Source organism: Crocuta crocuta, unplaced genomic scaffold (genome assembly GCF_008692635.1).
Source record: "Crocuta crocuta isolate KB4526 unplaced genomic scaffold, BGI_CrCroc_1.0 scaffold204, whole genome shotgun sequence".
Lineage (NCBI taxonomy): Eukaryota > Metazoa > Chordata > Mammalia > Carnivora > Hyaenidae > Crocuta > Crocuta crocuta.
Genome location: NW_027529603.1, coordinates 1,339,067 through 1,361,991, shown reverse-complemented (window position 1 = coordinate 1,361,991; position 22,925 = coordinate 1,339,067). Strand labels below are relative to the sequence as shown.

Sequence of the window (22,925 nt, the reverse complement as noted above, 5' to 3'; positions counted from 1 at the left end):
AGCAGACTTCACCTGTGCATGCATGCCCAAGTGACCTAAGCATTTGGCTTGGAAAATTACTGAGCTTACTCAAAACTACATAATTCTCTTGGAAAATTTCACCAACGGTTAAAGGTTATATTGTAATTCTTATACCTTAGCTGAATCATCCTCTTGATGTACCTATTAAAATATATGCTGTTCTCTGTTTAGTGGTGGGCCATCTGACCAAGTGTCAGAACATATGAGGATGATGCACAAAGAGCTAGACTAAGAAAGCCCATCTTGGTTTCCGTAGGAGTGTCCCATAGAGATTTGGTTATGTCTGACATCTGTGGTTTCCTTGTTCTGTAGGCTCACGTGATGGCTCTATGGGACTCTGGGAGGTGACAGACGATGTATTGACCAAAAGTGATGCAAGGCACAATATGTCGCGGGTCCCTGTGTATGCTCACATCACTCACAAGGCCTTAAAGGACATTCCCAAGGAGGACACAAATCCTGACAACTGCAAGGTCCGGGCTCTGGCCTTCAACAACAAGAACAAGGTATGAGTTTGCCAAAGAGGAAGGCTATTCCTCTTGCTTTAGCTTCTTGGTTTAGATCTTGGAAGATTCACTTCCCAAGATTTCTTTCCAAGTCAGTCCTTGTTACATAGCTTAGTTCTGAGCCTATGGAGAATTGAAGGCTGAGAGACGCTGGTGAGAAATTATAACAGAGATTATAAAACTCTCATCCCTTGCATTGAGCTCTGCAGTATTTCTCTGGATGGTCCATATTTGTGGGTCAGCCTCTCAGAGTTTCCCCGGGGCCACTCTGATTTGACTGTCTCTCATTTGCACATGCCTTTGCAAGTACTCTATTTTGGGTGTGATTTTCATATGTGCCTCTGAAAGCAATCACTTTTTTGTCTTTGGTATTCAGTTTCTTTTCATTCTTCACTGCCTCTTAACCACAGTGTCAGCAGGTCTTACTTAATCATGGAGTCAGATCTGAAACTGGCAGTATTGAATGTTAGGGTGGAGACTCAGAGCCAGAGAGGAGAAAAGTTCCCCAAATCTGAATCAGGCCACATTTGAAGGATAGTTCCCTTAGCCTCCTATCTCCTGTCCACAGTTGTGGCTTAGAGGTAGATTTAGATCCTCCACTCATAGAAGCTCTTACACTGAGATTTATGAAACTGTCCTTCATGTGTGGCATCTACTATAACTATCCAATGAGACGTCATGGGAATGATTGCATAGTAGGAACTTTTTGAACCATAGGTGTTTACATTATTGCTAGAACCTTGCTGGCTTCTTAAATTCTCCCAAGCAGCAGCCTTGATTTAATAATGCTATCCAGTTGCATTCCATAGAGTGAGATAATGGACTGACAATCGTTGGCCCCTGTGCTGGAATCCTCATGGGATAAGAATGAACCTGGGAGGACCCCAACCTTCAGGGTCTTCCCCTGCTTACGATTGTATATGTTAGTTACTACGGATTGAAATATAACTTGTTTTTTCATTGCTCTTGTAGGAATTGGGAGCAGTATCTCTGGATGGTTATTTTCATCTCTGGAAGGCTGAAAATACACTGTCTAAGGTGTGATGAACGTTACTTAGTGGTTTTACCTAAAAATTTACCTTTTGGTTAAAATAGATTTATTCTCCCGTTACCTTTTCATTCTTGTCTAAAGAACCAGTTTTCCAAGGGTCTGGCCATGTTACTGCACAGTGAATGGAATTCTGAACCTGACAATGCCTCTCAGATCTTTTAAAGAGATCAGAGGCTGGGGTGCCTGGGTGGCTCAGTTGGTTAAGCACCGGACTGCAGCTCAGGTCATGATCTCACGGTTCATGGGTTCGAGCCCCACAATGGGCTCTGGGCTGACAACTCGGAGCCTGGACCCTCCTTCATATTTCTGTGTCTCCCCTCTCGCTGCCTCCCCCCCCACACACAGACACCCAGCTCCTGCTGTATCTCTCTCTCAAAAATAAATAAACATTAAAAATAAATAATAATAAAGAGATCAGAGGTGGTGATTCTTTCACATTGCGAGGACCGAGAGATTCCTTTAACTAGCAGTCCTCCAGTCCGCAAGGCATTTAAGTATTTGCTTATGGATTATTCGCTGTTTGGCATGTTACAAGGGCAGGAAAACCTAAAAGTTAGGAATCACTGGCAACTGAAAATTAATTAAACTAAAAAACCATTTTTGAAATGATACGTAATGAGAATATTTGTAATCTTTACAAGCAACTTTTGCATAAAGTCAAACCTACCTGTGGTTTATTTGCCCTCTTATCCCAGAGGCCTTTGCTGCGTGTTACTTCTGTGATAGGCTTCTTTCCCAAGAAGCAACAGAGCTTCAGGAATTACTCCTTCATGTCAAGCAGCCTTTGAGCCCAACTGACCTTGCTTGGTGCCTTACATGCAGTTGCCACCTGCTGAGGATTGACTTAATGACAAGGATCCAGAGTTAAGGCTGAGTAGTGTTACCTGGGGTTGAGCCAGTCCCATGAGTGTACTTTCTGTAGTGTACAACTCTCATATAATTGGGGAGCTAGGCTGAGGATAGGCAGAAATTAGCCCCTTTATCTGAAAAGTGGTGAGGAGGGTCCTGGCAAAGAACAGAGTCTTACCTTGGCTTTAGTTCCCTGGGGTTACCCTGGAAATAACCTGTAGGTCTAGGCTTTTCTGCTTCTGATTATTTAATTCCAGCTTAACCTTTTTTTTTCCCCTAATCAGGCCTCTTCAGTACCAGATCATCTTCTTATAGTCACCCTCTCTTTCTCTTATTTACTTTGGGGTGGAACAGGGCAATATTTTCTTAATCAGGGCTTGTCTTTTTGTCTCTGACTTTGTATGGCTTGTGTATGAAGGAAGCCAACACAAGTGGGCATCTAAGAACAATGCCCTGTAGTACATTCTCTGGTATTGCCATGTGTGCATCACTCCTCTCTCTGTTTCAGCTCCTCTCCACCAAACTGCCATATTGCCGTGAGAATGTGTGCCTGGCCTATGGTAGTGAATGGTCGGTATATGCAGTGGGCTCCCAAGCTCATGTCTCCTTCTTGGATCCACGGCAGCCATCATACAACGTCAAGTCTGTTTGCTCCAGGGAGCGAGGCAGTGGTAAGAGTCCTGCTATGCCCCTGAGGCTTATAGCTGCATTGCAGATGGGTTTTGACTTTCAGTTTCTATGTTGATTTCCAAACAAGAATAGTGATCTTTATGGAACCTGGTGGAGGTGTTTGGTAACACTTGGAGGGAGCTTAAATACCTGCAAATGGCAACAGAGCTTCAATCCACAGGCAAATTTGTGACCATAGAAGCCTTCAGTGGAAACCAACAGTCAGGATATTGGTGGTTTTCATATTTTTTCACAGATCTTGACTTTCTGTCGTGTGGTAGTGTTTAGCTGCTGCCCTGTCTGAACTGTAAAAAACATTTTATGCTAAGGGATGATATGCAGTGAGGAGTTTATAGAGGGCATGTGGAAACTTTTGAGGGTGATGGATATGTTCATTATTTTGATTATGGTGGTAGTGTCATGGATATATACACATGTTAAAACTTCAAATTGTATATTTTAAATATGTACAGTGTATTGTTTGTCAATTAAACCTCAGTAAAGCTGAAGAAAATAGTTTAGATCCAATGACTAGGTTAATTATAGCTTCATCCTCCTGTCTTTTATAGCATATTTTCTCTGACAGCACTCTTTATCAAGGAATAAAAAGATTATGTTTGTAATGTACTTTAAGATTTCAGAATATCTTTATCTGAGATCTTATTTCATCTTACCTAGAACCCTGTAGAAAGCAGGTAGGAAAAGGTATGTTTAGTGTTACCTCTATTTTATAGATGAGGAGACTTGAGACTCAGACCAGTTAAATACCATTCTCCGTGTCTTCTGGATTGGTGGAAGAACAGCCAGGGACTAGAATCCAGATCATTCAAGTTAACGGAGTGTATTTTCTTCATCTCACTTTGTTCCCCTTCTCCTACAAAAATGTAGCTACATTATCTGGGAGTCCTAAAAGGCACAATAAGAATTACAGTTTAGCTTCTCTCTTTCAAGTTGTGTTTATTTTCATTCAGATATTGCAATAGTGGCTTTTGTTTAGGGTTTGTTTCAATCGTTATTAAGATGCTCCTGTTTAGTGCAGAGAGAAGTAATGTGTGTATTGAGAGTTATAAGGGTAATTAGGGTTGGCTGAAATGATGTCTGCAGTGAAACGCTTTAAGATAGGCACGCCTGGCCAGCTCAGTGGATAGAGCATTGATCTTGGTGTTGTAGGTTCAAGCCCCGTGTTGAGTGCAGAGATTAGTTAAAATTTAAAAAAAAAAAAATTTTTTTTTTAAGTTTTAGGGGCACCTGGATGGCTCATTTGGTTAAGCATCCAACTCTTGATTTTGGCTTAGGTCATGATTTCATGGTTATGAGGTCGAGCCCTGTGTCAGGCTTCATGCTGAACATGGAGCCTGCTTGGGATTCTCTCTCTCCACCTCTCTCTCTCTCTGCCCTTTCCCTGCTGTCTCTCAAAATAAAAAAAATAAATTTTTTAAAATTTAAAAAAAAATGAGTTTTTAAAAAAATAAGTAAATAAAGCTTTAGAGGTGCCTGGGTGGCTTAGTCAGTTAAGCATCTGACTTCAGCTCAGGTCACCATCTCCCGGTTCATGAGTTCAAGCGCCGCATCAGGCTCTGTACCGATAGTTCAGAGCCTGGAACCTGCTTCAATTCTGTGTCGCCTTCTTTCTCTGCCCCTCCCCTGCTCGCACTCTGTCTCTATCAAAAAAATAAAAACATAAAAAAAATGAATAAAGCTTTAGTAAGAGACTGTGGTTATTGTTACAGGAGTAGCTTTCATACCTAATAAGGAAATACTGATTCCACAAATATTATCAAGCACCTCTTATGTGCCAAGAGACATCTTCGTACCCTGTGCACTTCTCTGATCCACAGACATGATACCAGATAAAGACCTCTTACAGTGCCATGGTAGGGGTTTTAGGTCAGATAGGAAAAAGTCCTTATTAATATAATGATTTGTAAATATGCAGGTTATCCTGTTTCAGTATAGGTTAGAAACACAGTGAAGAAGAGGTTAGAGCTATGAAAGATAACTCACAGTAAGTCTAGGGGAGGCAGGGAGGTTCAGGGCACAGTTAAGGTCTTAGGCTAAAAGATCTTAGGCATCATTTGGTCTCTGGTATTTCCCTAAGGCTTATGGGAAGGTTCCTGTTAGTGCATCAATTAGCAGTGTGGCACCAGCATTCTCAGGCTTTTGCATGAGATATACCTGCCATGGGAAAGGCATTGTTCGGTATGTGGGTGCCACCATGTGAACTCAATGCTGGAGAAATTCAGGTAGGCAGACCGTCGAGTATGTGCTCTCCCTACTCATTCCCCTTTCCTTTTTTCTCTCAGGGATCCGGTCAGTGAGCTTTTATGAGCATATCATCACTGTGGGCACAGGGCAGGGCTCCCTGCTGTTCTATGACATCCGAGCTCAGAGATTCCTGGAAGAGAGGCTCTCAGCTTGTTATGGGTCCAAGCCCAGACTAGCAGGGGAGAATTTGAAACTAACCACTGGCAAGGGCTGGCTGGTGAGTAAGCCCCTGCCTGACATGGTTACTGAACAGTGACAAAAAAAATTGTCTTCCATCTACCTACCTGCTTCCACCCCCACTGATAACACCAGCTACCCACATACTTTTTCACTGGTAAGAGCTACTCCTTAGAGCAGAGAAAGGTACTTTCCCTTGGTTTTGCTACTGTGTCTACATATCTGTGGAAAAACTGCAGCCCAGTAAGACACACTATTGACTTAGGATTACCCCCAGGTGATGATAGAGTAGAAGGAGAAGGAACCCCCCCACCGTGGCCGCTACAGAATTATTATTAAAGAGTTTGGTTCCAAGTGTCCTGAGAAGACCTTAGGTTTGTACAGCAGTTCTTCAGCCTGTTCACTTCTCCCTAACGTTCGTTTGGAAACATGAGGCTCCATTTCCCATGAGCACCAGTCTCCTGACATCAGGTTAGATGCAAAACCCTCTCCTCTTAAGGAGACCAGAAGGCATTCCTGTCCCTTACTACCCCCTTTTCTGCCCCGTGACCTAGAGGTGTTAACAAGTCTCTTTTTCTTCCATAGAATCATGATGAAACTTGGAGGAATTACTTTTCGGACATTGATTTCTTCCCCAATGCTGTTTACACCCACTGCTACGACTCGTCTGGAACGAAACTCTTTGTGGCAGGAGGTCCCCTCCCTTCAGGGCTCCATGGAAACTATGCTGGGCTCTGGAGTTAATGACAACTAACTCTTTCCCAAAATGCAGAGATTTACACTAACTTCCATCCTTAGTTTCCTTGTTTCTTTTGATTTTCTTCCAATTGTGTGAGGCCCTCATTTTAGTGGGAACACGAGAGTTTGCCTGTGGTTTAGGCACTTGACAGGAAACTCTGTACAGAAGTCTGAAGTGTTTTTTGTTGTTGTTTTTTTCTTTTTTTTGCTTTTTGTAATCAGAGTTTTTTCTGTCTTTTCTTTCTGGCTTCTCAACCAAACATTGTTAATTCTTATTTGTATTTTTTCTTTAAGTGACACACACTCTCCCCTCTCTGGCTTCTGGCAGAGGCTGGTATAGTCATTCTCAAGCTTACTTCACTCTTGAGAGGTAGGGTTCCTTTATAATTATATGGTTGCTGTCAGACTTTCTGTGAAAGTTTGGGGGCTGTTTGTGTGTGTGTGTGCGCATGTGTGCGTGTGTGTGTGTGTGTGTGTGTGTGTGTGAGAGAGAGAGAGAACTTGTATGCCTGCAGATTCTGTGTGTCACTGAAATTACCTGGAGTAAGAATTACTTGTAATTAAAATATTTATAAAAGAAACAACTTTATTCACAGAGTCAGCTTTGGGACTAGTCTTTATCTTGTTTTTTAAAGTCTAACAGCACTGATTAAGTAAAAACAGAAAGAAAAACAGTCACCACCAGGAAAACTCTTTGAGTTAGATTGCAGGCTTCCTGGTGACTTTCTAGCCAGGACTCCAGGGTGATCCGTCCCCTACCTGTCTTCCTAACCTTGTGTTCCCCAAGTGAGAACACTTCTGTGTGTCATTTCCACTTCAACTTCCCGTCTACTGAGCCAGTGGCCACTCTCCTAAAACATCAGGATCTCCAGATGCAATTCTGGAGGCTGCAGAAGTCTTGGTAGAACTTGGTAAAGAGAATCCCTATCCCAGTCTTCCTTTTCCTTCCCTCAAACAAGACCTGATACGGTATCTCAGGGGCCTGGAGCAGGGGGCCTTACGTCTGCTAAGATTCACATACTCAGTCCCCTTGGCTTTGGGGAGAAACTTCTCCTTTGCCTTTCTTCTGATCTTCCCAGTGGGTTTTGCTTTGCTTTTCTAAATTGGATTCAGTCCAGGAGGGTGGGGGTAAGCTGGGGGTTTATCTGTGTGTAGCTTCATGTGTGGAATGTTCATTTTCTTATTACAGTGGGGCTGGGGTTGAAGCCACCTCTCCCACTCTGTTGGCTTAGCCCTGGGGTGGTGGTGGGTGGCCTAGAACCAGCAACATTGTGCATGTAAAAGCATTGATGTGATTAGTAATTTGTTCCTCCCTTGAACTGTGTTTAGTCAGGTTTTGAAACTTGCAGGCAACTGGCTGACCGTGATGTCCAGTTATTCCTTGCTTTTTACGCATCATGTTGCAGATAGCAGCTGTTCCCACCCACAAATTCCTCCTCCATTCTAAGTACATACTCTGCTTCTGTTAACAGCCCATCCTGGGGGAAAGGAAAAGTCATTTATTCCTGCACTCTCGTTTCTAAATTGCCCTCCCAGTTATCCCCCTCTGCTCTGGGTGTAAGTGGGGAGATTGAAAAAAAGAGTGCCTTCTCCTTGGTAAAGGGGGCTGGTGGGGAGGGGAGACAGCAAGTCCACCCTATCTTGGTGATACAAGCCGCATACCACAGGTTCTAGAATTCTCATCTTCTAACCTAGAGAAATAGGTGCTATAAACAGGGAATTAAGTAAAATGCTGGATACTATAGATCTTTTAATTGTCTTAATTTTTTTTCTATTCTTAAACTACAGGCTGTAGATTTCTTAGTTCTCACAGAACTTCTATCATTTTAAACCAACTTGTATATTTAAAAAAAAAAAGATCTTAAGTAGGATGTTTTGTACTGTTGCCAGACCCTCTTCTGTGATGGGTAATACGTTTGATTGTTTGAGATTTTGTTTTTTAAAATGTAGCACTTGACTTTTTGCCAAGTAAAAAAATAAATATTATTCCAGTTGCAAAGTGCTTTGAGTGATTATGTATAGCCAAAACGCAGCAGGGAAATAGCCCCAAATGACTGGTTAGAAGTTTACCTTGAGGGGCTAAGATTGCTTGGAACAGAAGGGGAACAAAAGAGTCCTCTCAAAGCTAAAGGCAGGTCAAGTACAGTCACACAAACACTAAGACCTACTTGCTCCTGGTCCCCAGCCCTGGCCAAGGATCATTTATTCTGGGGTCCAGTTGAGAATGAACTCAGCCAAGAGGACACAGTGACCAAGGTGAGTGATGCTACTCCCAGAACTGGTTTGGGGCTGTTGCTGAGAGAAGGGCAGACTGCTGAATCATACCACCCTACTCACCACCAATCCTGGAAGATCCATCGGGACTGGGCCACAGAGGCAGGCAAGGCAGTATATTCCTCTGTCACATGACACTTGTTCCTCTCCAGGCAAGCTAGACACAGCTGTCCTTTGCACCTGCCTTGGAGACTGACTACAGAATATAATTCATACAGGCATCTACCTGCATGGTCAAAGGCCACAAAACAGGAAGGGGGCGGTGAATTAGTTGAGGCAATTAAGAGGGCTTCATAAAGCAGAAAAGCCTTTTCCAAGATGAAATTTTTAGAATTTCCAATCCATGAGATAGTGATGGGTGTTTGCAAAATGTTCCTTGGTCAGATTATTTCTGGGAAATTCAAATTTAAACAAAGACATGCTTTTTCCCAACCTCAGGTTTTGGTTACTATGGAACTCGTGTCCACAGAACGTGCTCAGAGAAAGGTGTTGGGATCTGGGTGGGGGACCTGGCCTAGGCTTCAAGCCTCCATGGAATCTTGGCCTTGCTCCTGTTTTCCAGCCAGACTTTCCAGCAAAGTATGTATCTTACAGAAAAGCTTTGTGGACTTTAGAGGGTCCCTCCCTTTCCTGCCAGTCCCAATTCCCTTGCCATGAAAGAACTTCCTTGTTCTCCCTCAGGCCACATGCCTCATTTTATGTTCTACTTGCTCCTTCCATCATCCTTGGGTCCTTTTACAGAAGGCTTTGGAACCGAATTTATGCTCTCAGTTCCCTACCCCTGCCACTTCAAGAGTTGACTAGTATTAATCAGGCTTTTAGTGTGTTTTTATTTTTATTTATTTTTTAAAGTTCATCCATTTATATTGAGAGAGCATGCGCATCTGTGAGAGCAGGGGAGGGGCAGAGAGAGAGGGAACGAGAATCCCAAGCAGGGCTCTGCACCACCAACACAGCCCAGCATGGGGCTGGAACCCAGGAACCATGAGATCATGACCTGATCTGAAACCAAGAGTCAGAGGCCCAACCAACTGAACCAGGTGCTCCTTTTGTTTTGCATTTTTTAAAAAAGGAATCTCCAGGGGTGCCTGGGTGGCTCAATTGTTTAAGCATCCTACTTCAGCTCAGGTCATGATCTTGTAGTTTGTGAGTTCGAGCCCCACATTGGGCTCTGTGCTGACANGTTCTCCCTCAGGCCACATGCCTCATTTTATGTTCTACTTGCTCCTTCCATCATCCTTGGGTCCTTTTACAGAAGGCTTTGGAACCGAATTTATGCTCTCAGTTCCCTACCCCTGCCACTTCAAGAGTTGACTAGTATTAATCAGGCTTTTAGTGTGTTTTTATTTTTATTTATTTTTTAAAGTTCATCCATTTATATTGAGAGAGCATGCGCATCTGTGAGAGCAGGGGAGGGGCAGAGAGAGAGGGAACGAGAATCCCAAGCAGGGCTCTGCACCACCAACACAGGGCCCAACATGGGGCTGGAACCCAGGAACCATGAGATCATGACCTGATCTGAAACCAAGAGGCAGAGGCCCAACCAACTGAACCAGGTGCTCCTTTTGTTTTGCATTTTTTAAAAAAGGAATCTCCAGGGGTGCCTGGGTGGCTCAATTGTTTAAGCATCCTACTTCAGCTCAGGTCATGATCTTGTAGTTTGTGAGTTCGAGCCCCACATTGGGCTCTGTGCTGACAGCTCAGAGCCTGGAGCCTGCTTCAGATTCTGTGTTTCCCTCTCTCTCTGCCCCTCCACTGCGCACACTGTCTTCTCTGTCTCTCAAAAATAAATATTAAAAAATTTTTAAAAAAAGTAATCTCCACCCCACATGGGGCTCAGACTCATGACCTCAAGATCAAGATCAGCTCTTCCGACTGAGCCAGCCAGGCATCCCTGGCCTTCAGTGTTTCTGATTAACCTGAAGATTCCCAATCTAGCCTCTCTGATTCAACTGCCATCCAGACAGTTCCTAGAGCAGGTACCCAGAAATAGCAAGTCAGAATATTAAGATTCTTAGCTTAGCATTGGAGTCAATTGTAAAAGTCAGCCTATGACCCAAGTGTTTTTTCTTTCTTTTCCAATTGGCTGATGTCTGGAAGCCAACAACAGGTGGGGGTTGGCAGGGGCTATCATTCAGTGTTACTTAGTTTTAGCCACATCTCATTCATGCTAGTGTGCTGAGATGGCTGGAAGCTTTAAGGTAGAAACATGGGCTAACTCCGGAACCACCAATAAGGACAAAAGAAAGTTCGAGTTTCCTGACTTTTTTTTTTCCTGTCCTTACTTCTGCTCCTCCAAATAATAATCCAGAGAAATAAATGTGAGACTTTTTATGCTACCACCAGAGAGAGGTGTGAGCTGATGGGGTTGTAAGCTCTTTTGTTTCAGCTCTCCAATACAGGGCTCTGAGCTGTCTTCTCAAATTCCTACTGGGTTAAACCTCACATCTGAACACTCCTCTTGATTAGTGTGTAATTGCTGAAGTCAGAATTTTAAAAGGATAATAATACTCATTAGCTGAGCTCAGTGTCACATGTTTACTGCATTTCTTGGTAAGCACCGTTCAGAGCTGTAATTAACATCCCTACTGCTATGGATAGGAAGAAAACAAATGATCAACTTCTCTCACTTGTAGCTACCTTTTCCTTAACTGGTGGCAGCTTGAACAGGGGACTGGAAATAAGGCTCCAGGGTCAAGGCCATTGCCCATTGCAGATAACACTGTGCTGGGTACCATGGTCTAGGGTATGGCAGTTTGGGCCCTGTAATGTATTGCTTATGTGAAAAACATCCTTCATCTTCACCACCACCACCCTCTCTGCTCCTCTAGGCTCTTTTGTGAAAAACAAAATTATTGCCGCAACCACCATGGTTAAATTTCTACCATTTGATCTTTCTTTCCCCCTGGGGGAGAGGAGTGTTCTTTTTTTTTTTTTAAATGTTTTTATTTATTTCTAGGAGAGAGAGAGAGAGACAGCGTGAGCAGGGGAGGGTCAGAGAGAGAGGGAGTCACAGACTGAAACAGGCTCCAGGCTCTGAGCTGGCAGTCAGCACAGAGCCCGACGCGGGGCCCGAACCCACGAACCGCGAGATCATGACCTAAGCGAAAGTCGGACGCTTACCCGACTAAGCCACCCAGGCGCCCCGGGAGAGGAGTGTTCTATCACTGATTAGAGGTACCATTGCTATTCCCTGAAGGGGGATACATGCCACTCCCAAGTGCTGACCAACTACTCTGGGTAAGTGGACCAAAAGGCAAGGGTATGAGTTCTGTTCTAGTTCTACTGCAGCTGCTTGTGACCATGACTTTGAACAAGTCTTTTCCCCTCTTTAGTTTTTTCATCTTCTACAATGAAGAGTTCAGATTAGTATTAGATTTCCCGGGTCCTTAACATCCAAAATAACTATTCTAGTTCAGGGAAGTCTAAGAAGAATAGGAAGCAATCCTTCCCCTCAAGCAGTTTATCTTCAAAGCAGGTAAGTATAGCAGGGCTTGTTAAATTTTGTTATGGTCTTATTTTCCTAATGATTTCTAATAAAACATTGAGTATTGTGGATTGGATAGTGTCTCGCCAAAATTCAAATCTACCCAGAGCATCAGAATGTGACCTTATTTGGAAATAGGGTCTTTGCAGATATAAATAAGGTAAGGATGGGGCGCCTGGGTGGCTTAGTTGGTTAAGCGTCCGACTTTCGCTTAGGTCATAATCTCACGGTTCGTGGGTTCAAGCCCCGCGTCGGGCTCTGTGCTGACTGCCAGCTCAGAGCCTGGAGCCTGTTTCAGAGTCTGTGACTCCCTCTCTCTCTGACCCTCCCCTGCTCACGCTGTCTCTCTCTCTCCTAGAAATAAATAAAACATTAAAAAAAAAAAATAAGGTAAGGATCAAGAGGAGATCATACCAGGTTAGAGTAGGCCCTGCAGTGAGAGTTTCCTATATAAGATAGAAAAGGACATACAGGGACACACAAGACAACGTGAAGAGAGAAACTGGGTGGAGTGATGAATTTCTAAGCAAAGGAATTCCAGCACCCACCAGAAGCTGGAAGAGGCCAGGAAAGATTCTCTCCTAGAGCCTTGGGAAGGAGCATGGCCGTGCTGACACCTTGATTTTGGACTTCTGGCCTCCAAAACTGTAAGGGAATGGATTTCTGTTGTTTTAACACCACCAAATTTGTGGGAAATTGTTTTGGCAGCCCTAGCAAACTAATACAGGAATATTCTGAGGAATTTTCAGATATCAATTTTTATAAAATCAGATTTGAGATTTAAGAAAAAAATTCATTTTGTGATAATACAAAGATGAATGGTACTCACATAATAGTGCTAAGACTTGCAAAAGCAAAAACTAAAGCCCAGAACCACACTTGAATTGCCTCCACCTGGCTCTTTCCATTCCCGGACCAAGGCAGTAATCCCCAAACTGCTCACCTCTGGTTGCTTTTTCCTACCTATCTCAAATTGTCTGAACATTTTAAAAAATTTGTTTTTAATGTTTATATTTTTATTTTTGAGAGAGAAACAGCATGAGTGGAGGAGGAGTAGAGAGAGAGGGAGACACAGAATCTGAAGCAGGCTCCAGGCTCTGAGCTGTCAGCACAGAGCCCAGGGTGGGGCTAGAGCTCTCAAACTGTGAGATCATGACCTGAGCTGGTTGGACGCTTAACCTACTGAGCCACCCAGGTGGCCCTGAACATTTTTAACTTTTACTCAAGGTCATCTTTTCACAGTGCAGATTGTCTTAGGATGCCTTCCCATCCTGAATTTATTGGCCAATCACACAGTTCTCTGCAGTCCGATCTGCAGCAGGAGATAATAAGAGATCTAGCTAAAGCCTGTGATTCCTAAACTTGCTTTACTATAGAATGGGCCTTGTGCCTGCTGGTGCAAACCTAGAGTTACTAGCCAGGGTGTGAGAACAATCCCTAAGGATCAAGGACACATGAGTCAAAGACAGAGAATGCATGAGTCATTAGATAAAGTTACCATCGACTGTATTGTTTCTAGGCTGCTAGTTAATCTATCTGGTGGTTGTGGTCTTCATTAGGAAACCTTAACCTATCAAAATGGATTTGTTGTGTTGAAAAATTATTGATTTTATCTATTGACCCAGCAGTTTCACTTTTGGGAATTTTATGAAATGCTCTAGGCAAACATGCAAGATAGACTTATAAGGATGGTTTGTCATAACATTATTATAAAAACAACAACAACAACTTGGAAGTATCCTAAGTCTATTAATAAGGAAATGCCAAATGAAAATTTGAAATATTTCTAAGTTGGGGTACCTGGGTGGCTCAGTTGGTTAAACATCTGACTTCGGCTCAGGTCATGATTTTGCGGTCTGTGGGTTTGAGCCCCACGTCAGGCTTTGTCCTAACAGTACAGAACCTGCTTGGGATTCTCTCTCTCTCTCCGTCTTTCTCTGCCCCTCCCCTACTTGTACTTTCTCTCTCTCCAAATAAATAAATAAACTTAAAATATTTACAGGTCAATCTCATCACAAAATGAGAGACCACCAGGGGCACCTGGGTGGCTCAGTCAGTTAAGCATCCAACTTTGGCTCAGGTCATGATCTCGTGGTCCCTGGGTTTGAGCCACATGTCAGGTTCTATGCTGACAGTTCAAAGCCTGGAGCCTGCTTCGAATTCTGTTTCCCTCTCTCTGCCCCTCTCCCGCTTGCACTCTGTCTCTCTCTCTCTCAAAAATAAATAAACATTAAAAAAAATTTTTTTTAATATACTGGTCTCCATCTCCAATAGACATAGAATGTTTAAAAAAAAGAGAGAGTGAGAGAGACCACCAGATATTATGTGTATTATGTGCCTCCTGATGGGTTGCAGGAGAAAGTTTCATTTTTTGTGGGTTTTTTAATGTCTTTTTAAAATTTATTTTTGAGAGAGACAGAGACAGAGACAGAGTATGAAGGGCAGAGGGGCAGAGAGAGAAGAAGACACAGAATCTTAAGGGGGCTTCAGGCTCTGAGCTGTCAGCACAGAACCTGATGCAGGTCTCAAACTTATGAACTGCAAGATTATGACCTGAGCTGAAGATGGATACTAAACTGACTAAGCCATTGAGGAACCCCTCTTTTGTTTTTGTTTTTAAGATTTTATTTTTAAGTAGTTTCTACACCCAATGTCAGGCTCGAACCTACAACCCTGAGATCGAGAGTCACATGCTCTGGGGCATCTGAGTGGTTCAGTATGTTGAGCATCTGACTTTGGCTAAGGTCATGATCTATTGGATCTCTTGGTTCGTGAGTTTGAGCCCCATGTTGGGCTAGCTGCAGAGCCCACTTAAGACCCTCTGCCCCTCATCTGTACTCTCTCTTTCAATCTAAAATAAACATGGGAAGGAGCGCCTGGGTGGCTCAGTCGGTTAGGCATCCGACTTCGGCTCAGGTCATGATCTCACGGTTTGTGGGTTCGAGCCCCATGTCGGGCTCTGTGCTGACAGCTGGGAGCCTGGAGCCTGCTTCAGATTCTGCATCTCATTCTCTCTCTGTCCCTCTCCCACTTGTATTCTGTCTCTCTCTGTGTCTCAAAAATAAATAAATGTAAAAAAAAAAATTAAAAAAAAATAAAATAAACATGGGAAAAAAAATCTTAAAAAAAAAAAAGAGTCATATGCTCTGGGCACCTGGGTGGCTCAGTCAGTTGAGTTTCTGACTTCAGCTCAGGTCATGATCTTGTGGTTCTGAAGCTCAAGCCCTGTGTCAGGCTGTCTGCTGTCCCCACAGAGCTGGCTTCAGATCCTGTCGCCCTCTCTTCCTGCCCCTCCCCCACTTGCGTGTGTGTGCTTGTTCTCTCTCTGTCTCTCTGTTTTTCTCTGTCTCTCTCTCTCTCATTCTCAGACACACACACACACACACACACACACACACAAATAAACAAACATTTAAAAAAAAAGGCACATGCTCCACCAACTGAGCCAACCAGGTATTCCTGCAATAGGAAGTTAACAACATTACCTAAGAAGTGTTCTTGCCAGAAAATCAAACTTGATCTGAACAAGCACAGATCTATCAGTTCTCAGAAAATACAGTGACTAGAGGAATATATCAATGGTATAATAGGGATGCAAGCAATCAAAGTCAGGATGTAGAGGAAATGACCTGTTTTTTTCCCAACAAACAAGTAGCAAGGACAACTGTAATAGATTAAGGAAGACTTGAAACAGATGTATCAAGCAAATGTAATGCATAGATGGTGTTTACATCCTGATTCAAAACAATGTAAAACAATGCTACTGTAAAAAGAAATTTAACACTGACTGGATTTTAAGTAATAATAATGGTTGTGGGGGCATCTGGCTGGCTCAGTAGGTAGAGCATGTGACTCTTGATCTCAGGGTCATGAGTTGGAGCCCCATGTTGGGTGCAGAGATTACTTAAAAAATTTTTTTTATGGGGCACCTGGGTGGCTCAGTCGGTTAAATGTTTGACTTCGGCTCAGGTCATGATCTCACGGTTCTGGGTTCAAGCCCTGCATCAGGCTCTGTGCTGATGGCAAGCTCTGCTTCAGATTCTGTATCTCCCTCTCTCTCTTACCCTTCCCTGCTCGTGCTGTCTCTCTCTCTCTCTCAGAAATAAATAAGACATTAAAAGAAATTTTTAAAAAATAAATTTAAAAAAATTTTTAAATAATGATTGTTACTTTTTCTAGGTATAATGATATTGTGGTTATGTTTTAATTTATTTTGTAAATATTCTTTTTTTTTTAAGTAATCTCTACCTCTAACATGGTGCTTGAACACTTGACATCAAGATCAAGATTGCATGCTCCACTGACTAAGCCAGGCAGGTTGCCCCATGGTTATGTTTTTTAAAAATCCTTTGCACTTAGAGATATCTTATTTATGGATACAATAACATGAGGTCAAGAATTTGTTTCAGGGGTGCCTGGGTGGTTCAGTTGGTTAGGCATCCCATTCATGATCAGGTCATGATGTCACGGTCATGAGATCGAGCACTGCATTGGTCTCTGAGCTGAGAGTGGAGCCTTCCTAACATTCTCTCTCTCTTTCCGGGGTGCATGGATGGCTCAGTCAGTTAAGCACCTGACTCTTGGTTTTGGATCAGGTAATGATCTTATGGTTTGTGGGTTTGAGCCCTACATCGGGGTCCACACTGACAGTTTGGAGCCTGCTTGGGATTCTCTCTCTTTGCCTCTCCCATGCTTGTGCTCTCTCCTTTTCTAAAAGTAAAATAAATCTTTAAAAAGGAAGAAGAAGAATTTGTTTTAAATAATTCAGAAGCTTAAGGGTGCCTGGGTGGCTGTCGGTTAAGCGTCCGACTTCGGCTCAGATTGTGATCTCACAGTTCGTGAGTTGGAGGCCTGTGTCAGGCTCTCTGCTGTCAGTGCAGAGCCTGCTTTGGATCCTCTATCCCCCTCTTTCTCTGCGTTTCCCCTGCTTGTGCTCAAGTGCACCCTCTCTCTCTCTCTCTCAAAAACAAACATTTAAGTATGTCAGGTTATTGGGTGACTGGCTATTATCTATCACTCTTCCCTACTATCAGTAGGTCTGACTATTTGTCTTGTGCATTCTCACATCTGTTCCCATTTGCTATATGTGAGAAACTACAGTATAAAGGTTATGGGAGTGAACGGCATTTAAAAAAATAATAGTAATTCAGAAGGTTACATTTTTTTACAGCATTATGTTGATAATTGTTGAAGCTGGTAGATGAATATATGGGGGGTCATTATACTAGTGTCTCTAATTTTGTAATGTTAGAAATTTTCCATAATAAAAAATTTTTAATGATATGTACAAGTAAATATATATGTTCTTTTTTTTTAAGTTTAATAATTTATGTTTTGAGAGAGAGAGCGTGCACACAAGCTGGGGAGGTTTAGAGAGGAGGGACAGAATCCAAAGCAGGCTCTGTGCTGTCAGTATAGAGCCTGATGCAGGGCTCAAACTCATGCACCATGATTTCATGACCTGAGCTGAGAGATCAAGAGTCAAATGCTTAACCCACTGAGCCACCCAAACACCCCTATGTGTTCTGACATAGAATGATTGCTCAGATAATATTATTAAATAACAAAGTAGTTACAAACCACCTTCTAAAGCAGGATCTGTTGTAAAATTCATGTCTATATTTAGGTATAGGAAAAACCTAAAATGTTGTCAGTATAATGTCAATAGTGGGTCTCTTGGCAGCAGAGTTTCAGTGACACCTTGTATCTTCTTATCAAGTCCTTAAAATGCCCCCCACCAGTTTTTTTTTTAACATGTGCTGATTGTGAATAAGCACTTATAATAAAGGATAGTGGACAGAGAATATTGATGCTCCTTTGCTCAAAAAGACTAAAACAGGGGCACCTGGCTGGCTCAGTTTGCAGAGAATGCGACTCTTGATCTCCAGTCTTGAGTCCAAGCTCTAGGTTTGTTGTAGGGCTTACTTAAAACAAACAAACAAACAACTATGGGGTGCCTGGGTGGCTCATTCAATTAAGTGTCCTACTCTTGATTTCAGTTCAGGTCATGATCTCACAGTTCGTGGGTTTGAGCCCCATGTCAGGCTCTCCTCTGGCAGTGTGGAGCCTCCTTGGGATTCTGTCTCCCTCTTTCTCTGCCCCTCCCCTGCTTGCACTCTTTATCTCTCTCAAAATAAAGAAGCACTTAAAAAATAAATTATTACTTAACATTATTCAAACCTTCAAAATAGGGTCAATAAATTCAAGGAGACTGTGATTAATTTAGTTTATAATTCAGCAACATTTGCTGGGCAAAACTATAATGGTATATGTGGAGAGTGGAATGGATTTCTCTTAAAATAAATAAACAAATATTAAAAAAGAAAAAACTAACTAAAACATTCATTTCCCTTTCCTTTGGTATGAAGTTTCTGTTAGGCCAGCTAGCTCATTCATCCTTTCAAATCAAAGGGCAGTTTTCCTTTTCAAAACTGTTCTCAGTCAAATAAGAAATTACAACAAACTCCTGTCAAAATAGTCTTCTCAAAATTCTTCCATGATCACACCTCTCCATAGGAAGCCTGGCTTTCTGGGATCTTTCCAAGCACAGACAAATACAGGATTGTCCTAAGAAACACAGAAACTTATGGGGAGACTGGGTGAATTCCTTTGGGCCCGTGAATTCAGCATACACCCAGTAGGGGGAGCCAGAACTTAGTTCCCAAACTCTAGAGGTATCACTCCTGCATAAACTCAACATGGAGTGTGAGCAAAGATACACACAATACATGCTTTAGGGGGCAAGCAGAGCTGTAATGTCAGTCTTTTGGGGAAGGGTTTTTTGTTTTGTTTCTGTTTGTTTTGGGGGGTTTTGTTGTTGTTATAATGAACTTTTCAGAGTAGCAATCCTTGAACCAAGCTCCCCTTTACATTTATGAACAGATACAATTTACAAAAATATACACACACAACTTCTCAAAAGTATGTGTGTACTGTGCATGCCATGTGGTTTAAAGTTAGTCAGGAGGCAGCTTGGAGAAAGAATGCTGGATCTGAGATTGAAGTTCTTAGTTAAATCCTTTCTCTAATGATTAACCAGCTCTTTGGCTGTAAGCTGTTTGAATCTCTCTGGGCTGATTGTGAACTTCAGTGATAAGGGATGTGAAGGTTCTTTGAAATAGAGCACAGCTATAAAGCGTTCTCAGGGCTCCGAACAGACTGAGCCATCTGTTGAGATTTCACAGTCCCAGGAACATGGCAGATCTCCCTTTCAGAAGCTCAGTCCAAATAACCTTGACCATAGGGCAGCCAGGAGCCTGAGTAACACTTGCTGGTGTTTACTTAGACAAAAAGCTGCAAGTCCTCAAGCATCCAGTCAGTTTTTTACCTAAGCAGGAACCACGAGCCTCTTTATCCCTCCTGGTTGCAACCTCCCCTTTTAACCACAGACAGATGAGAGACTTAGCTATACTGCCCACATGGGAGTAAGAATCCATGTGTGACACTTCCCCAAAGACACTGGAGACCTAAACCACCCTGGAGAGAGCTGAAATCTGGGCCCCGTGAGACACAGAGGCAGCTTCTCAGATAACACTAAGAATTCTGCTAGGAGCTGAGCTGGTAGAATTGGAGAAGGCCTCAGGGAAAGAGGCATTGGTACTCATACTTCCCCTACTCCAACTTCTGGCCCAGCTGATCAGTGTTAGGGGGTGACCATCAGGGCCTTTCCCCCACTAGCAAGGCCTTAGCAGCTACAGGTCCAGGTTGGGTCCACCATGTGTTTGGAGTCAGGTGCTGATTTGTGTCTTCCCTGCGTTCTTGCCCAGTCCCAGGGCTCTGCACCTTCCATAGCTAGCTGTGGCTCCATTTGGGGACAGTAGTTTTCTGCAGGGGCTATTCCTCAGCAGGGCAAGTTCAGGCCTACGGGAACTGGTTTAACTTGCTTCTGAGAGTCATGACTCCACCCCAGACTCCTTTGGCTTCAGGGAAGGGAGTTGGAGGGGTGGGGGAGGAGGAGACAAGATGCAACTAAAGGGAACCATCAAGTCAGGAAATCCCTGGAGAAGTAACTTTACTCTGAGGGAGGAGAGGGTCCCCCAGGCTTCCCTGAGGTTCCACCAACCTATCTCTTCACAGGTCCCAGGACAGAGACTACAGCCTCTCCTATAGTCAGCGTCACTTCTGGTTCTCCAGGATGTTGTGCTCTTAGAGAAGTCTTCCCTGCCCATCACCACTGCACAGGAGCAGTCACCTAATGGTCAGGACTCACCACCTGTAAAACTAGACTCCCGTTCCTCAAGGTCAGGACTGGACCTGTTGTCCGAATCTCCACCAGGTCTGTGTGGAGTCAGCCCCTGGAAGCATACATCCACCTCTCCAATCTTCTGTTTCCATCAGTGTATGACAGCTCAGTGCCCCAACTTTCAGCTTTCTTGTTGTATCTTATGTTCCTGGTGATTTTGCTGTGTCGCACACCTCAAGGCCAAGTTAGGAGGCCATAAACAGCATTGTTTGAAATCCCAGTAACTTAAATGATGATGAATATGTTTTCCTTGTCCCTGGCTTCTGATTATGTATGGCCAGTGGAGACTAGGAGGGGGGAGAGGGCCGTAAGAGTGTTTAGGCCCCAGCATACACTCCACCTTCCGAAAAGCAGAGTCCCTGCAGACCTGTTATTTTGGCTCAGGTCATGATCTCATGGTTTGCGGGATCGAGCCCCATGTCAGGCTCTATGATGACAGTGTGGAGCCCCACTTGGGATTCTGTCTCCTTGACCCCCTCTCCCCTCCTTGTCCTCTCTCTCTGTCAAAATAAATAAACATTTAAAAAATAATAAAAATAAAATAAAGTAACACTTTTTTAAAGGCTTCCTCGGGGCGCCTGNAAAAAAAAAAATAAAGGCTTCCTCATATCAATAAATGGCCATTTCCCAGTGTGGTGTGTGTGTGTTTAGGTGTAACTTATGTAAAATAAAATGCAGACCTATTAAATATTCAGTTCATTGCATTTTAACAGTGTATACACCAGGCAACCACCTTTCAGTATAAGACACAGAACATTTCCTTGACCCCAGAAAGTTCATTCAACCCTCTAACCAGTAAATTTCCATCATGGCTCCCAACCTGCCTTCCCCCAACCACTTTCTGATTTCTTTTTAATGTTTATTAATTTTTGAGAGAGAGATAAGAGAGAGAGACAAAGGAAGAGACAGAGTAAGGGTGGGGGAAGGGCAGAGAGAGAGGGAGACACAGAATCCAAAGCTCCATGCCGGGCTCTAACTCACAAACCTGGAGATCATGACTTGAGCCAAAGATAGACGCTTTACAGACTGAGCCACCCAGGCGACCCTCTGATTTCTTTGAAGTCAACGGTGTCTCGGTCTTCCTAGTTGCTCAGGCCGAAAACCCTGAAGTCATCATTGACTCATCTTTTGCTCTCACATCTGACATCAGCATTTCCTGTCAGGTAGATTTCAAAACATATCTAAAATCTAACTGCTTCAAAAAACTGTGTATATATATATATAGTTGTATCATATATATATTTTACAACAAAATACAATAAAATAAAACCTACCTGCTTCTCATCAACTCCACTGCTGTATCCATCTTCCAAGCCACATCATCTCTCACCAGACTGGTCTCCAGCTTCCTCACATTCCCATGCTCTCCCCCTACAGTCTATTCAAACAGCTGCCTGAGTGATCTTTTAAAAATGTAAATGGTCGGGGTGCCTGCGTGGCTCAGTCGGTGAAGTGTCTGACTTCGGCTCAGGTCGTGATCCCACAATTTGTGGGTTCCAGCCCCACGTCCGGCTCTGTGCTGACAGCTCAGAACCTAGAGCCTGCTTGGAATTCTGTGTTTCCTTCTCTCTCTGCCCCTCCCCTGCTCACGCTCTGTCTATCTCAGTCTCTCAAAAATAAATAAATGTTAAAAGAATTGTTTTTTAAAAAAATGTAAATGGTGATGATACACCTGTGTAAAACTCTCCAATGCTTACTGTTTCTTAGAGTAAAATGGACCTCAAAGTCTCTACTATTTATTTGGTCTACAAGGTCCTCTCCACCTTTTGGATCTCAATCTACTCTTCACTGGCTTACTAGGCCCTAGCTAAGCCAGACTCTTTGATGTTCCTCTGAACGGACAAGCACATTCCTACCACACAGCCTTGTCCTTGCTGGTTCCTCCACTTAAGATGCTCTGCACCTGACTCACTCATTCAGTCCATTCAGGTTTCTGCTCAATGGTTATCTTATAGAGACTTTCTCAGATTGCCCATGCAAAATAGCCTATTTTCCTCTTACACTCTGACCCCAGACTACTTATGATTTTCCCTAGTCCTTAACACCTCACATTTATTTGTTTGCTGTCTGTTTCTCCCAATGGTTGTGATAGTAAAATGTTCAACAACTAGCTCTCTAAAATGTATGAATGAATATATATATGCACAATTTTATTTATAAACTTTACTGATATAAAGTTGATAAGACACAATTTGCAAATAATAACAAAACATACTCTTTATTGTAAATTCCATATATTCACTGAATGCTTTTGTTGGTGTTTGCCAGATTCTTGTAACCATAGCCAATCTATCTTGCAACAAATAAGTGTAGCTCCAACATAAATGTGGTTGATATTTTCACTTATAGGTGGGGTATTTTCCAACACCATCAAGCAATTCCTTAAGTTTCAGGTGTACCCAGACTGGGTATTCTACAATTTAACTCAATTTTGACACTATCTACTTGTGTCAGTCCCGCAAGATTGTCCCTACTTCAGATGCCAGCTGCAAGTCCAGGTTGTCACTCTTGCTTTTGACTCACCTGTTGTAAACCAGAGGTTCCCACAACCTCCTCTTTGGGTTCAGTGAACTGTTAGTACAGCTCACAAAGCTCAGGGAAATATTTACTTACATTTACTAGTTTATTATAAAGGATAGGGGCACC

General features: G+C 43.0%; 1 protein-coding gene across 3 annotated transcripts in view; it reads left to right on the top strand.

The window, feature by feature from the left end:
- Positions 1 to 20,794, top strand: part of DCAF12 (DDB1 and CUL4 associated factor 12) — a 48,876-nt gene extending 28,082 nt beyond the window's left edge. For 2 of the 3 annotated variants that reach the window (XM_077761886.1, XM_077761885.1), the window contains exons 5-9: positions 334 to 527; positions 1,500 to 1,565; positions 2,936 to 3,098; positions 5,400 to 5,578; positions 6,124 to 8,275. In XM_077761886.1, the coding sequence (XP_077618012.1) occupies positions 334 to 527; positions 1,500 to 1,565; positions 2,936 to 3,098; positions 5,400 to 5,578; positions 6,124 to 6,282 (761 nt within the window). In that variant the 3' untranslated portion in view covers positions 6,283 to 8,275. Of the gene's footprint in view, positions 1 to 333; positions 528 to 1,499; positions 1,566 to 2,935; positions 3,099 to 5,399; positions 5,579 to 6,123; positions 8,276 to 20,113 lie in introns of those variants that run through there. The other variant, XM_077761887.1, reaches the window with a different exon arrangement.
- Positions 20,795 to 22,925: the final 2,131 nt, after the last annotated feature.